At 43.2% G+C, this 17557-nt stretch overlaps 1 protein-coding gene across 2 annotated transcripts in view; it reads right to left on the bottom strand.

The window, feature by feature from the left end:
* GNPTG (N-acetylglucosamine-1-phosphate transferase subunit gamma) overlaps positions 1-17557 on the bottom strand; it is a 53038-nt gene continuing 35481 nt past the window's right edge. For both annotated transcript variants that reach the window (XM_075010754.1, XM_075010753.1), the window contains 4 exons: positions 12472-12554; positions 12104-12232; positions 3095-3176; positions 1-1831 (listed from right to left, as the gene is read on the bottom strand). In XM_075010754.1, the coding sequence (XP_074866855.1) occupies positions 1704-1831; positions 3095-3176; positions 12104-12232; positions 12472-12554 (422 nt within the window). In that variant the 3' untranslated portion in view covers positions 1-1703. The remainder of the gene's footprint in view (positions 1832-3094; positions 3177-12103; positions 12233-12471; positions 12555-17557) is intronic.

The following is a 17557-nucleotide window of genomic DNA, read 5'->3' as shown; positions in this document are numbered from 1 at the left end:
TGTCCCACGAAATCTCACCTAATGAATTACTTTGTTAGTTTTTAAAATGCTACTTTACTGCTTTTTTGTTTTGATAGTATATAGACAAGCATGGCTTTCTCTCTGTTACATGAGTAGAAGGATCAGGAACGAGCTATGGATGGCTGGAGAGACAAGAGGGTGTTGGAGAGAGGGAGCAGTCTTTAGGGCCAAAACTGAAGCTGTGATCTGAACGGACTTGTGAGAGAGCATGATGGCCACCGGAGGCAAAACAGAAGGTTAAGAGGAGAGTATCCTTGTCACTCTGTTAGACTCAACTTTTAGTAAACAGTTTGATGCTTTGTCTTAGACAATAATTTATTATTACCGGAGACAGATGAAAGGTTTATAGTAGATGCTAGTGTGGAAATAGATGTTAAAGCTTTAAAGTAAGGTAATTTATCTAGGCTTTATGTGGCCATTTCCTTCTGTGTTTTTAAAAACAGTGCACTCCCAATTATCTGAATAGCATGAAATACACCAATTTTGTTCAGATAATCAGTGGTTCACATAATCAAGAATCTATTCAGCAGCATGGCATCCTCTGCCATAGCCAGGGGCTTGTCATCCTTTTCACAGTCCTGGCCAAAGGTCTCTACTCTGCCCACACACTCACTCCTGTGACAACAGGGCTACAAAATGCTTCCTATGCAGCCACAGGACAAATGACACCCAATTCCCTGCAGGAGCAAGGAAGATTGTTGAGATCTCTTCTGTGCCTCATTAGGACTAGCACCTTCCCACCACACCTTGTGTGTTCAGGGATTGGGTGTCACCGGTCCTGTGGCAGCACAGAGAGCCCTGTGCAATTCTGCTGTCTTAGCCCCATTTATTCCCATGACAATGGTGCTGCAGAGGGTCCATTCAGCAGCACGGTAATCTTCTCCACCGCCAGCGACTCATCCTCTTTGTAGTCCTGGCTATGAGTCTCTCCTGTTACCAAAATCTCACACTATCTGATTCCCTCTCTCGTTCTACAGTATATGATACATACTGCAGAGGGCAGATTATCTCATGCTAGGGGACGAGAAAGTATTTAGCTAATGCAGATATCTGGGTAATCATGTTTTAGATAAATGAGCGTATACTGTATATAATTGATTTTAATGACTAGAAGGTAGGTTGTACATTTGGCTTGTAGGTTCATCTCTGGCTAACATTTCCACATTACTCCATATTTCTATCCTCATCTGTGCTGCTACAGAATTAGGAAATACGGTGTGAGCCACTCCTTCCCACAAAAGGCAAATAAGCTGCCACTTTTCCAAAAGTTAAGAAATTTACTAAACTGTCCAAAATTAACGACAAAACTAGTCCCCTAACATCAGGCAGAAATACAGGTGTGGATATACAATCAATCACCTTTCACTGCAATTGGTGCAATTGCTTATCAAAGCAAAAAGCACAGAACTAAGATGGGAGAAGCAGAATATGCAGGCCAATGGCTGGTAAGTTTCCATACAGAAAATTTTTACAACTTAGCCTTGTAAACTGAATTATAACAGCTATTTCAAATGGAAGAATCAGAATTGGACTCAAACATTATTCTTCCCCAATGGGGAGAGATAGAGCCTTAGAAATATTCACAAAGAGATATTAAATTATCTTAGTAATATGATATGCATCCAATTTGCTCAACATTTTAGTTTACATAAAATCAATATTTATCATCCAGACAAATTTCTTTAAAAGGTGTCATTCCAACCGTCTGCTGTTTCTCCTCGCAGGTGCCCATTAGCCTTTGAGCTGACCAGAACACTTGTCTTCGCAGTCACCAGTTTATAAATGATGTGTTCTGCACTTGTATTTTCAGCTGAAATATTTAATGGTAAAATGTCAGTTATTTCTTAACTTTCGTAACAAAAACTACAATTTATATGGTTTTACTTAGTCACAAGAGCTGTGTCTACACTACAAAAATAACTTAGAAGTTGCTTACTTCGAAGTTGAGCGTCTATACACACCCTACTTCGAAGTAGGGCACTACTCCATTCCTGGGAATGGAGTAAGGGCTTTAAAGTAAGGGAAATGCGAGCTTGTCTACACTTGCCCCCAACTTCAAAGGGGGCATGTTAATCAGGGTGATGAGAGATTACTAATGAAGTGCAGCAGTGAATATGCAGCACTTCATTAGGCTAATACTCCCCTAAGACAGCTTTGAAGCATCAAACGACTACTTCAAAATGCCCGCAGCTACACGCATGCTGGCACTTCGAAGTCTGATACTTCCAAGTTGCCACAGGGGAGAATTAGCCTAATGAAGTGCTGCATATTCATCGCAACACTTCATTAGTAACTCCCATCGCCCTGATTAACATGGCCCCTTCGAAGCTGGGGGCAAGTGTAGACCCAACCTGTTGCAAACTCTCTGCTGGCTTCTTTGAAGTAGGGCCTAACTTCAAAGTTAGTTCCTACTGAAGACACACCCAATAAGTGATAGGATACTACTGAGTTACAATAAGTCATCCAGTGCACACTCTGATTTTGCTCTTGAATATACAATTCAAATTCTATTGTATCTGGTTACACAAATTGTTCAGCAATGAAGGGTCCTGTGGCACCTTACAGACTAACAGAAAAGTTTTGAGCATGAGCTTTCGTGAGCACCGACTCACTTCATCAGATGCTGGTCTAGGAAATCTGATGAAGTGAGCCTGTGCTCACGAAGGCTCATGCTCAAAACTTTTCTGTTAGTCTATAAGGTGCCACAGGACCCTTTGTTGCTGTTACAGATCCACACTAACATGGCTACCCCTCCGATGCTTGACAAATTGTTCAGTCACTGAACAGAAATCCTGTGTAAAATATGAAATAGTTTAAAATGGATAATTATTTGCAAAATCTATAATCTGCATACAAACACATTATTATTTTCCCTGAAAAAGTCATTCATTTCACAGAATGAAAATCAAGTTTCTCATACAGAAAAGAACCATATGCTTTATTGTGGATATTGACTTCCTACAGTAGAAGATTATTTATCCTCATCTTAATATTTTTCATTTAAAAGAAGAAATTTGAGCATTCACATTCTAATAGATAGGAATGAGAAAACAGAACTATACAAAGAACTTACCTGAGTTTTTTTCATACACTATACCACGTTGAGTTAATAAATCTTTAAGCCTTTTTATTTCTTTAGAAAGTGTCTTGTACTCCTAGAATAAAAAAATATTTTGAAAATGGACAATGTTTTGCCCACATATATATGACTACTTAAAAATTCAGTTTGCATCTAGCATAAAAAGTCCAAGCATAGTTTTTAGGGAAGCCACTGTGGTTAAAAAATAGTTTGGAAGCTTAGGGCTTACCAGATGACCAGAAGATACCTAATAGGATGCCAAGTTTTTAAAAAGGGTACCCCACAGAGATCTGTACTAGGACCAGTGCTATTGAACATACTCATATATGATCTAGACCATGGGTGAGCAAACTTTTTATATAGGGCCCTAATTTTTCACCCCTGCAGTTAGGCCCCCGCCAACCCCTTGACAGCCCTGGAAGTGAGAGGCAGTCTCCAGGAAGTGATGGAAAAGTGATTGCATTATCTAACTCTAATTATTCTTCCTCCTTTCCCTCTTCGCAGACAATTATCGCTTGGAATCATTTCTTTTGCTCATTTTTTTTTGACTCTGAATAGCTAGCTGGCTGGCTAGTCAGCTTAGAACAGTTGAGTTTACCTATTGTTTATTCTTCCCAAGCTGCAACAGTGCATGAAGTAAATGCTGTAAAATTGTAAGAGGCACATGTTCCACACTGTGCCAGGGCTGTAAGGACAGAACACAGGATGAGATAGCATTGGATTTTTGACCTCTTTTTGTAAAATTGTAAGACTTGTCACGCTAAAGGCTGTCTTCCTTCTCTGTAATAAGAGAAGCCCTACAGACCAGCTTTCAGTGCATCTTCTTGTTTATACCACTTGAATCCAGCTGGTGGAGCTGTGGTATCCCCAGGGGCTGTAGCTCTGAAACCCTGTCTTTGCAAGTGCTTCCTTCCATCAGCTGCCTATGCCTCCAGGGCTGCAGGAGGGCCTGTGGGAAATGGGAGGGGGACAAGGAGAGACAGATCACACTCCCCCCTGCCAAGAAATTTCATGCCCCCCCCCCCACTTTGCGCACCTCTGATCTAGACAATGAGCTAAACAGTATGCTGGTAAAATTTGCAGACAGTACAAAATAACTCTAGATAGTTAAGTCCAAAGCAGACAGAAAGAGCTACAAAGGAATATCACCAAACTTGGTGGAGGAACAACAAAATGGCTGATGAAATTCCATGTTGATACATAAAAAGTAACGTACATTAAAAACATGACATCAACTATACAATAAAATGACAGGGCCTAAATTATCTGTTGCCATTCAAGAGAAAGATCATGAAAATCATTGTAAATAAGTCTCTGAAAGCATCTTCTCACGTGATAATTGTCCTGCTCTGTTCATTCTCTCTCTGAAATATTTGGTATTTAACATTGGGTGAAGACAGGATACTGTGCTAGATGGACCACTGGTCTGCCTCAGTGTGGCCATTCTTATGGTTTAAGATTCCCCAAAACACGCTGTTTAACTTCTGAACAGGATTCATTAAAAAGATGGACAAACAAAAGGAATGATTTCTTCACACAATGCACAGCCAATCCATAGAATACTTTGCAAGAGGAAGTTATGAAGGCCAAGACTATAACAGTTCAAAAAAGGAAAGACAGTTACTCACCTTCTTGCAACTTTTGTTCTTCAAGATGTTTTTCACATCCATTCCAATTAGGTGTGTGCGCATGAACATCAGCAACTCTTCCCTTAACAGTTTATGTCGGGTTGGCTGTGGATCTCCCTGGATTAGTGCCCTTATGGTGCTCTATATATGCCCCTGCCAAAACAACCCTCACCCCTTCAGTTTCTTCTTGCTTGCTGCTCTAACACAGGGGAAGGAGGGTGGCTACTGGAATGGATATGAACAACATAACTCAAAGAAAGAGAAGTTACCCACATTGTGCTGTAACAATGGTTCTTCAGGATGTGTCCCCCCATAGCTGCTCCACAGTAGGTGTTCGACTCACCCACCACTGCAACATGGAGACTTTACCAAGTAGCACTGAGTGGAGCTGAGCATGCACTAACCCAGCATGTGCTGTTCATGTCATTAGCGATAGCGTACACAGCCCCACTCTCGTCAGTTACTTCATTTTACGCCCTAACTATGTCTATTGCACTGAGTAGAGGGGAGGTGGAGGGACATGGAGAATCCACAGGGATACATATTCTCAAAGAACCATCCTCACTGCACAAAGTGAATACCTTCTCTTTCTTCTTCAAGTGCTGTCTCCATGAGTGCTCCACAGTAGGTGACTGTAGAGCAGTATCCCTATAGCTGGATGGTGGGTTTTGATTTGGTGCATCTACTGTGGACAGTACTGCCTGAACTACTGCCACATCTTTGTCCGCATGGGACTGTAATGCATAGTGTGTCATGGATGTGTTTCTAGAAGACCACGTGGCTGCATGGCATATGTCCTGTAAGGGCACTCCCTTAAGAAAGGCTGCACATGTTGCTACTGACCTCATGGAATATGCCCTTGGAAATGCCAGCAGCGACTTGTTTCAAACAGAATAGCATTGCACTATGCATGTAGATGTGAGTCTTAATATATGTTGGGATCACAGGGGCGATCCCTTTGATCTTTCTGCAATGGATAAAAATAATCTTTGTGATTTCCTAAACGACTATGTCCTGTCTATGTAGAAGGATATTGCCCTTCTCACATCCAGAGTGTGCAGTTTGGCCTCTGTATCAGAAGCATGCAGTTTAGGGTAGAAGGTAGGCAGGATTATAGGTTCACTGATAGGGAATTGAGAGCATGCTTTTCGTAGAAAGGCAGGATGGAGTTGTGATACCACTTTGTGTTTGTGGAAGGCTGCATATGGTGGAGAGTCAGTCAATGCAACTATCTCGCTCACTCTTGTAGCTGATGTTACTGCCTCTAGAAACAAGATTTTCGTAGTTAACATAGCTAGGGAACATATGGCCATTGACTTGAATGGTGGTCTTGCAGGAAGGACAAGTTCCAAGTCCCAAGCTCAGAGTACAGGTTTGTGAATAGGCATAATGTTTGTAAAAAGGTTTTGCAAAGGCTTACAATTGGGTGAGTGAACACCGAGAGGCCTGCTATAGGGGAATGAAGGGCTGTAATCTCCAAAAGGTAAATTAGGAGTGAAGACAGTGATGGGCGAGTGTTTTTTACATTAGGAACATAGTCAAGGATCATATGTAGTGGGGCTTTTGTCGGCTACATGAACCTTTAGGAGCACCGACACAAAAAGCGGTTCCACTTGGAAAGTTAAATTTTTCATGTTGTTTCTCATCTATTCTGTAGGAGCACATTTCACATTTGTTGTGAGTAGTGGTGTGCATGCTCCAGTATCCACAGAGATACCAGGCCATCAGTTCAAGGGTGTGCGGTATTAGGTGAAACATGGAACCGTTGTTCTAGGAGAGCAGGTAAGGAGGAAGAAGGGACACATGGAAGCAGGCAAGGAGGAAGATGAGATAGGTGAAAGAGTAAAGGAAACCAGATCTGTCTGGGCCATGCTGAAGCAATGAGGCTGATTCATGTCCCATCTGTCTGGATTTTCCTGAGGACTCTGGTGATCAGAGGAATGGGTGCAAAGGCATACAGGAGGTTTGTTTTCCAGGAGAGGAGAAAGGCATGCCCCAGAGATTTGTGCCCTTTGCCTGCTCTCAAGCAATACTGACTACATGTGGAATTCTCCTGTGTTGCAAAGATATCTATAGCCAGATGGCCCCATATCTCAAAAAGTTGTTTGGTCACTTTGTGGTGGAGCTCCCATTCATGGTCCAGGGAGAAATGGTGAGTTAGGGAATCTGCAAGAGTGTTGTTCATGCCCAGCAGGTATGCCGCCACAAGGACAATGTTGTGACCCATACACCAGTTCCATGAACTCTGCTCAAAGGGTTTGTGGTCAGAGCTCTCCCTGATGAGTGATATAGAACACTGTCATGGTATTGTCTGTGAGAATCTGGATGGTCTTGTTTTGAATGTGGGGCAGAAAATGATTGCAAGCATTGAAGACAGCTCGTAACTCGAGAAGGCTGATATATAACCTCTGCTCGTCTTTGGTCCATCGACCCTGGACATGATGAGATTGGCTATGTGCTCCCCAGCCAAGAAGCAAAGCGTCCATTGTAATTTGATAGGCTGGTTGGGCACGATGAAATGGGACCCCTACTATAGTATTTTGTTCTTGGGTCCACCTATGTGAGGAGTCGATTACTTTTCGAGGTACTGATAGCCATTTGTGTATTTAACACCTGCCAGGGGTATACACCAATGCCAGCCAATGCATAAGGCAGCGAAAATATAGTCAAGCATTGGGGACAACGTTAAGTAGTGGCTGCCATAGGACTGAGGAGGCAAAGGCACAGGAACAGTAGGGCTGGTGGTAAGTTGACATATAAGGCCCTTTATAGCCTTGTGATAAGATAAGCTTGAGCGGTTGTGGAATCAAGCTGAGCTCCTGTGAAGTTGATGCACGTGGTAGGTTCCAGGGTTGAGCTGGCTATGTTTATAAAGAACCCAAGGGATTGTAAGAGCTGTCTCATGGATTGGACCTTAGCTCTTGTGATGTCCCGAGATGGTCACTGAGAAGGCAGTTGTCAATCTATGTGAATATGGTGATTCCTTCCTGTCTGAGGTGCGCAGGCACTGGAGCAAGGACTGTGGTGAATGCCTTGGGGGCAGCTGAAAACCCAAAGGGCAGGAGTTTGTATTGGTAGTGTTGTGCTCTGAGGGTGAAGCACAAAAAACATCTGTGAGCAGGGAGAATGGTGGCATGAAAATAGGCATATTGGAAGTTGGGGGCTGCGAACCACTCCCCCACATCCAGCGCAGGGATTATGGAAGATAGTGTGTTCACCTTGAGTTGCTGATTGCGAATGTATTTGTTCAACCACCTTATATCTAGGATGGGTCTCCAGACCCATCCTCTTTTCTGTCAAAAAGCAGCTTGAGTAAAATCCCTTCCCTTCATATTGTTTTTGAGCTATTTCTATGGCTCCAATTTGAAAAAGGGGTAGCACTTCGAGTCATCCTAAGTTCTCATGGAAAGGATCCCTGAAGAGGGACAGGAGACAGGGGAAGGTGTCAGAGGATGGAAGGTAGAAGGATGTTAATTGTCCTGCATGAGATAATTATCAAAGAAAGGGAAGCAGTGCTTGTAATGCATGAGGTAATAAATCTCTCTGTTCATACCACATGTTAATGTGTCAAATTTGAATATGAATTCCAAGTCACAAATTTCTTACTCTAATCTGTTTTTAAATTCTTTTTGCTCTAGGACAGTCAGGACAATTAACGTCCCCCCATCCCTCATCCCCCTCCTTCAGTCCTATGTATTTAATTTGTCAGTTTTTATTGCAATTTTTTTTTGGTCCTCTGTACATAGAAATGTTTGTCTGTATTGGAAATGAGATTGATCTGATGAAGTGGGTCTCTCCCACAAAAGCTCATCACCGAATAAATAATTTTGTTAGGCTTTATCGTGCTACATTTCTGCTGATTTGTTTTGTTTCTAACACGGATACCTCCCTGTTACTATTCTTCATTCATGAAAGACAGTGTAGGAAAGTTCAGATGTTAGCACTTTCAACTCTTTTGTTAGATGTAACGGCTACCAAGAATGTCACATTCCAGGAGAGATATAAGAGGGAACGTGTCCAGAAGCTCAAAGAATGTGCCCATGAGTTTTGGTGCGGTGGGAAAGGCAGGTCTGAATACAGGTGCAGCCTAAGCCCTTACCAAAACGCCCCACCATGAGGTTAACAAATACCAAGCAGCCCAAATCTAGCACAGTGTTCCCTCTATCTTTTCCATCCATGTGTAGAATAAAATTTTTTTCTGTGCACTGAGGCATTTGCAAATGAGCCTGCCAGCAGAAACAAAATACCTAGCTGTGGACACTCAGCTAATCAGCTGGGTTGCATGTGAATTTCTCATGAGTGGATACATAAGTGCACAGGTTACAAGGAACACTGGACTGGCATTTCCTTTTGCTCCTGGAGGTAAACAGATATCTGGTGGAATGTGGGCCCAGGATGCACTAGACTTCAAGGGTGGTCATCAGACCCTCAACCAAGCCATCAAATTTGATGCTTTTGGGGGGGTAGGGTGGGCTGTACATGACTGGTCCTATTGTGCCCTTCTCCTATTAGATCTATTTTTAGGCTTATCATTGTATTGCCTATGCTGTTGTCTGTAGTAGGAATAGTTATGCTCCCTAGATCTATGGAAGGGAGTGTACTTGCATCTCTTGCTAGGAGGGGAATACATTCCCAGCATGCACAATGTTGCCCTGGAGTCTTTCATGGAATGTAAAACATCACTAGTGGTGCTGGAGAACAGCTGCTTCCTATCAAAGGGGAGGTCTTCCACCTTTGACTTGATTTCACATGGAATGCCTGAAGATAAGAGCCATGCCATCCTGCGCATAATTATTGCAATGGCCGTGGCCCTAGCAGTTGTGTCAGCCACATCCATTGCTGCCTGAAGGGCAGTTTTAGCAATTGAGAGGCCCTCCTTTATGAGACAGTGCAGGATTGGGCATTTGGGGTCTAGCAGGTTTTGCAAGACCGTATTACCATTTGTATGGTCATAGTTGGCTAAAAGGGCAATATAGTTTGCAATTCGCAATATTGTTTGCTGTTGCTCTATAAACACTCAGGTCTGCCCTTTGACTACATTTTTATAGCACTGTTATTGTTAACACATCTTCCTAAAGCTGTTTCAGGGTTAGTCGCTATCTCAAAATTGCCACCCAACAGCATGGCAGCTAATGTTTGACTTCTCACAACTTGTGGTTATGTCATAAGCACAAAAGCTTCAATGAACAGCTACATTTATACCCATTAAACTATAAGGAAAGACTGGAACCCCAACATATGTAAGCTAAATAACGTAAAACTGAAACTAAGATGCAATTTTTAATAGAACTGGACCAACCCAAGAAGATATGTCGTGGATTTACTATTGTTTTAAATCAGCTAAGAGAAGTCATTTAATGCAACCACAGTTATTGGGCCTGAGGGTGAAATTCTATAGCTTTTGCTATGCATGAGGTCGGACTATGTGACTGTACTATTCTTCTTCCTGCTTTCCAATCTATGTCTATCCTTCAGTGAATCTCTGCATATCAGTGAGAGAATATAACCACAGCACATGAACTTTTAGATAATGTATTCTTTCCACACATATTTTGTACTTCAATTTTAATGCTCAGTGCTTTCTTGTAATTCATACTAATGTGATTTGTAAAGTCTAATGCAGAGCATAAATGTATATGTGTACACAGTTATAGATACAGGCGCACACACAGAGAAGAATAAGACAGTATGTACATTGTACGTTTAACAAGTGCCCATCTGTCATAAAGCTCTGGTCCACCTTCCGCTTCCTACTAATGCCCTTTTGCTTCTTAATCCCATGCTGACCCTGCTTTATGACAGTATGTCTATAACAGTGTTTCTCAACTTTTTTTTTTAATAAAGTACCTATTATTCAAGAAAAAAACCCAAAACAATTGTAAGTACCCCCAGACTTTTCTCACATACTCCTAAGAGTATGCATATCACGGGTTGAGAAACATGGTCCTAAGGCAGGGCTTTTTTTCTGGCGGTATACAGTTCTATTCCTCCACCCATTTTTAAAAAGCAGCTAGACAGTTCTGAGCCACATTTGGCTTTTTATGGAGCCGCTTGTGAGTCCCACCGCTGCCACTACTCCTCCTCCGGCTCCCTGCCTACCACGATGAAAGAGCAGGACTCAGTTTAATTGGTTTAATGGCCAGCAGGAGGGATAAAGATGTTAAACCAATTAAATTGAATACTGCTTTTTCAGCATGGCTGGTCAGGGAGCTGCACCTGCCCCACTGTACGTGGGGAGAGCCAGAGGGCTAGGGGAGGAAGCAGCACAGATGCATGGAAGAAGGCAGCCAGTGAAGGAGCAGCAGCACGTGGAGCTCCTGGGTAAGGTAAATTAATCCTGGTTTGTGGGGGCGTTTAAAGACTGGGGGCAGTTTGGGGCCATGGAGGCGGGGTTTAAAGCGTGGAGGCAGTTTGGGGTGCTGCAAAGTGTGTGTATGTTAAAGCATGGTGGCACTTTGGGGTTGCGGCAGGGTGGGTGTTAAAACCTGGGGTGAGGTGGGGGGGGGGCTGAGGCTGTGGGGGGTGGGAGGAAATTAAGCCTGAAGGCAGTTTGGGGCTGAAGGGGAAGAGCTAAGCCAGCAGGTGGTTTGGGGCTGCGGAGCGGGTGCGGTTTGTGCGTTGAGTTCCAACACCTTTTTTTCCTAGAAAAAAAGCACTGTGCAAAGTAATCTGAGGTCTTGACACATGTGCCATTCAACCTTTCCAGATTAGTGCCATACCCTTTTCAGGAGTCAGATTTATTTTGCATACCACCAAGTTATACCTCCCTTAAAAACTACTGACAAAAACATGCAAAAATCTCACAGAAGACTACTACTGAAAACTACCAAAAACTGAAGACTTTCTACCACCTTAATATCAAATAAATGAATTGGAATAGAAATATTGTACTTACATTTCAGTGTAAGGCATAGGAAGCAATAGAAACAAGTCACTGTCTGAATGAACTTTTAGATTGTACTGATTTTGCTAGTGATTTTTATGTAGCCTGTTGTAAAACTAGGCAAATATCTAGATGAGCTGATGTTCTCCAGAAGATCTTGGTGTATCCTCAAAATACTCATATCCCTGGCTAAACACTGGTCTAAGGTGCACATCACCTAATTATTCAGACTACTTCCCGATATACCACCTCCAACATCCTCTGAAGGGGTATTCAGTACTGCCAGTTTCTTTCCAATTTTCAGCATTAAGTTCTGCCATTTCTATTTATTTTAAATGAACTGTTTTTAAGCAACAGAAGATAACCAAGGGATCTGACATTACATGAATTCTAACAGAAAGACAACTGGGCTGAGTGCCCCGTGGGCTCAATTTCAGAGCACAAGGATTTGATCAAATTTATTAGACAAGCATCAAGAATTACTTTCAGTACCTTATTGCATTTCTCCACCGTTTCAAATTCCAGACTTAACTTTTTATTTTGTTTCTCAGTCTCCTTTCCTTCTGTTGTTCTTAAAAATCCTGCTTCCTCAAAAATCTTGTTCAACAATTTTTTGTAACCCTGTAAAAACAAAGACATCAGAGAAAGCCATTCTATCGCTGTAATTTGCATTGGCTATTTACTTCAGATTTTGTGACTACCATTAAACTATACCTAGATGCAAAGCACTAATAGTTATTTGTCAATATTAGGACAAAAGCATGTATCCTAAAAAGAGCTGGAACTGTAGGGAAAAGACTAGTACTAGTGTACCAGTACTAGATAGTTCTTTAACAGGAAGTCAGAATGGATCAACAGACCTGTTCCGTTATTAAGTCATCATACAGAGACTGTTCTGCTTCATCCCACTTGCGTTGTAGGACTTCAGTCAGTGTTGGATAAACTGAAAAATGGAAAGTAAAGCTGTCATAAATACTAACAGCCATGTTTTCCTTAATTAACTATTTGACTGTAACCCTAGTGCTGCTGTGTGCATGTTTAACAGCATAATGCTTCAATTCAACATGTATCACATGAAACCACAAAATGCTATATTAACTAGAAAGAACCTGTTCCTCAATCCTACTTAAATCAATAGCAATTTTGTCGATCACTTCAAATGGGACCAGGAGCAGGCCCTAAAGGTCTACTGCTCACAGCCAGCAGCAGTGACCACAGGTCATAGAATCATAGAACAATAGAGCTGGAAGAGACCTAAAAAAAGCCATCGAGTCCAGCCCCCTGCTCTAAGAAGGACCAAATCCATCAGATCAGCCCCACCAGGCCTTTGTCGAGGTGAGGCTTAAACACCTGCAGGGATGGAGACTCCGCTACTTCCCTGGGTACACCATTCCAATGCTTCACCACCCTCCTAGTGAAAAGGTTTTTCCTCATGTTCAACCTGGACCTTTCCAACCACAACTTGAGACCATTGTTCCGTGTTCTGCCATCCGTGACCACTGTGAACAGCCTCTCTCCAGCCTCTTTGCAGCCTCCCTTCAGTAAGTTGAAGGCTGTTATCAAGTCCCCCCTCAGTCTTCTCTTCTGCAGACTAAACAGTCCCAATTCCCTCAAACTTTCTTCGTAAGTCATATGCTCCAGTCCCCTAATTATTTTGGTCGCCCTCTGCTGGACCCTCTCCAGTGTATCCACATCCTTCCTATAAATGGGGGCCCAGAACTGGACACAGTACTCCAGGTGCGGCCTCACCAAAGCTGTTTAAAGAGGAATAATCACTTCCCTGGATCTAGTGGCAACACTCCTCTTGATGCAACCTAATATGCCATTAGCTCTCTTGGCTACAACAGCACACTGTTGACTCATGTCCAGCTTCTCGTCCACTACAACTTCAAGACCCTTTTCTGCAAAACTACTACAAAGCCAGTCGGACCCCAGCCTGTAACAATGCTTGGGATTCTTCCAGCCCAAGTGCAGGACTCTAGACTTCCCCTTATTGAACCTCATCAGATTTCTTAAAGCCCAGTCTTCCAATTTGTCTAAGTCAGTCTGGACCTTGTCCCTACACTCCAGTGTATCTACCTCTGCCCCTAGCTTAGGTCTTTTCTTCCAACTCCAGCTGTCCAGAATGGTATACCCTTCACTGCTGGAGATGAAATCCTGATTGCACCCTCCTCACTTACAGATGACTGAATTACATCCTGCCAAAGAATGACAAGCGTAGAGTGGCAGCTGTCTGCTGAGCTCAGTCTAGCAATGATGGCATATTATCCCAGTTTGTATGCCAGATACAGTATGAATCCTATTGAATGCACTGGTCTTAAAGTACAAAACAGCAAATGGGCAGGGCCTGACCATCTCTGTAATTTCCTCTTAGGTCTGAGCTTCACTTTTACTGACTTCAGGAAATATTTCATTCAAGTCTCTTCATGTAGGCATTTTTCCAAATTGATCAAGGCACCCATTGACTTGTCTAATTGGAGGCTGAGATGGAAGTTGTGAGGACAAGAGAACTACGCTCCCTCGGGCCAGCACCTCTTGTATGCAAATAAATTTATTAGGGCTGTTGATTAATCGCTCATGAAATTACCTGAAAAATATTTAATAAATATTTTGGATGTTTTTCTACATTTTCAAATATATTGGTTTCTACTACAACACAGAATGCAAAACATACAGTGCTCACTTTATATTATTTTAGTAAGAAGTATTTACACTGTAAAATTATCGACATAAGAAATAATATTTTTCAATTCACCTCAGACAATTACTGCTGTACAATTTCTTTTTCATGCAGGTGTAACTTGTAAACCATCACCCTAATTTACAGTGGATAATAACTACTCCTTTCTTTTGCACTAATTCTCTAGCATACATACCCACCTTTGTATTTCCAGCCCAATTCATCCAATGAAGTAGACATTACTCACAAAAGCTTATGCCCTAATAAATACATTAGTCTCTAAGGCTATGTCTACACTAGAAGGTTTTGCTGACAAAACCCAGTGAGCATCCAGATTCCAAAGGCATTCGGTTGACAATAAGTCAACAGAATGCTGCACTTTTGTTGACAGCTGCCTCCTACTCCCCATGAGGCATAAGGTGTCTAGTGACAGAGATCTGTCAACAGAAAGCCAGTTTGGACATTCTGGGGAGCCCTCTGTCGACAGACAGGGCTTCCATGACACCAGGCAGCCCTGTCTGCTGTGCTTCCGGTTAGCTATTTTGCCAACAGAGTAGCTGAGGACTCAAGCCATTCTCTGTCAACAGAGCAAATTGCTCTTGCTATCTGTCTATAGAAGTTCTGTCGGATTCTGTTGACAAATCTCTGTAATCTAGACATAGCCTAAGGTACTGCAATACTCATTGTTTTTAAAGATTAACATTCCAATGCAGAAACTACAGAATGAAAACAGATGTATCGATCCACTCAGCTTTGGCTTGTTATTAAGCAGACCACATTATCAGCAGGGACATGACATCTGAAATGGGCGCTGAAGCATGAAAGGTGGGTATGAATTTTTATCTGGCACATAAATATTTGGTGATGCTAGCTATGACAGTCCAACGTGGATGCCTGTTCTTGCTTTCAGGGGACACTGTAAACAAAAAGCAGGCAGTATTATCTCCTGCAAATTGCAACCAAACTTGTTTGCCTGAGTGACTGGCTAAACAAGAAGTAGGACTGAGTGAACGTGTAGTCTCTAAAGCAGTTGTTCCCAAACTTTTTGGCATCACACCCGCTTTTGATTTTTCAGAAACCCTCAGACCCCCCCGCCACCTCTTCTTTACCATCATCCAACCCCCCTTTTAACAAAAAATGCAATTAATAATTTAAAATAAACACAAAAACTTGATATAAAAATGTTATTTGAAATTAAAAATAAGCACATATCGTGTTTCTTGGCCCCTTGCAGGTGCCTGGTGCAGCCCCAGCTGGCCAGCTGCCTGAGCCCCATGCCAGCCACCAGAGCTGACCGCAACAGCCACCTGCCTGCCTGAGACCTGCACTGCCAAAGCCACCCACCCAAGCCCCATGCCACCAGGGCCAGCCAGCCACCCACCTGCTAGCCATCTGGGCCAGCAAACTGCCTGCCCGCTGGCTGCCTGGGCTCCATGCTGTTGGGACCAGCTGCCTGCCCCATCTGCAGTCCAGCTGCCCAAGCTGCCCACTCAAGCCCCACAATGCCAGGGCCAGCCGCCCACCTGTCAGCCCAAGCCTCCTGAGCCCCGTGCTTCTGGGGCCAGCTGCCCACCTGCCAGGCTGAGCTGCCCAAGCCCCGTGCTGCTGGGCCAGCCGCCAGCCTGAGCCACCTGAACCCTGAGATGCTGGGGCCAGCTGCCCAAGCACCGCAAGTGCCACAAGCTGGTTGGCTGCCCAAGCCTCAGAAGCCCTGTGAGCCACCCACCTGAGTCCCTCCCATCCCACAAAGCCAGGCACCACCAGCCCCTCTCTCTTACCCTGTCCCCATCCCTCTCACCTGAACCAGGCACCCCCAGCCTCCCATCTTATCCCATCCTCCTCCTCCCCCCAACAGCTCACACTCACTCATCTTTGCAAAAGGCAGCTAGCTCCATGTGGGTCTTCACCAGCTGCCTGCTTTTTATAGCGGCTGCACCATGTCACCCACGTAACATGGCAGGGGCTGAGAACTGGAAGCAAAAGCTAGCTCTTTCTTCAGGTGAGGGGAATGATGCAGGATTTGGGTCTCTCTCTCTCTCTCTCTCACACACACACACACACACACAGAGTTTGAGAAACCATGCTCTAAAGTTTTACTCTGTTTTATTTTTAAATCAGTTTTTTTGGTACATAATTTTACATTTGTAAAATTCAACTCTCATGACAAAAATCAAACTGCAGTACTTGCAGTAGGTGAACTCAAAAATCCTGTTTCTTTTGCCTTTTTAAGTGCAAGTGTTTGTAATAAAAATAAGTAAAAAGTGAGCATTGTACACTTTGTATTCTGTGTTGCAACTGATATCAGTACATTTGAAAATGTGGAAAACATCCAAAAATATTTAAATAAGTGATATTCTATTAATAAAATCATAAATTTATAGGACTGGAAGGGACCTCTAGAGGTCATCAAGTCTAATCCCCTGCATTCATGTCAGGACCAAGCACCATCTAGATCATCTGACAGATGTTTGTTTAAATAACATTTTGCCTAATGGCCAGTCTAAACATCCCTTTGCTGCAATATAAATTGTTTAATAGCATGATTAATTGTGTAATTAATCACAGTTTTTAATCACTTGGCAGACCTAACATTTACTAAAGTGGTGTTTGTAGACTGTGTAGGCTGAATTTATCACACACACAGGATCTTTGCATTCCTCCATTTCCTCCCCACACAAGCTCACTGGACTCCTTCCTTCCCATACCCTTCTTTTTCCCGGGAATCCCACTCCAATCCCTTTCCTGCAAAGGTCTGTGTGTCTCCCATTCTTCTTTCTTCCCATACCAGGATCTCCCTCTCTCTCCCCATACCAGCAGCTCAGCATGCATCCTATTATTACCCTCTTTCCTCCATACTCCATTCCCTATAACACAGTCCTCCAATCAACTTCCCCCCAAAAGAATTCTGTGCGCCACCCATTCCAAATGTGCCACGCTAAAAACTGTCTATGCTCCAGTTCCCTGGGGATCCTTCATTTTTCCTTGTAAGCAAGGGGATGTGCGCAACCTTATTCCTTACCTTCCCTGGGGCCCTCAATTTTCCCCTACCAAGGATTCTGTGCCCAGCAATCCTCCATTCCCCCATATCAGGATCCCCAAGTCTCCATCCCCCACCAGGGGTTGTGTGTGCTCTTTTCTTCTCTCCTTCCACATGAGGATCCTCCATTACACCCTGGCAGTCCAGCAGCTGTGCGCACTTTTTTCTACTACCCTCAGACCAGTGCCCCCTGTAAGCTGAGTGCTTTGGTGGCTGTCCAGGAGAGATT

This window comes from Carettochelys insculpta, chromosome 16 (assembly GCF_033958435.1).
Source record: "Carettochelys insculpta isolate YL-2023 chromosome 16, ASM3395843v1, whole genome shotgun sequence".
Classification (NCBI taxonomy): Eukaryota; Metazoa; Chordata; order Testudines; family Carettochelyidae; genus Carettochelys; species Carettochelys insculpta.
This window is presented reverse-complemented; position numbering and strand designations above follow the sequence as displayed.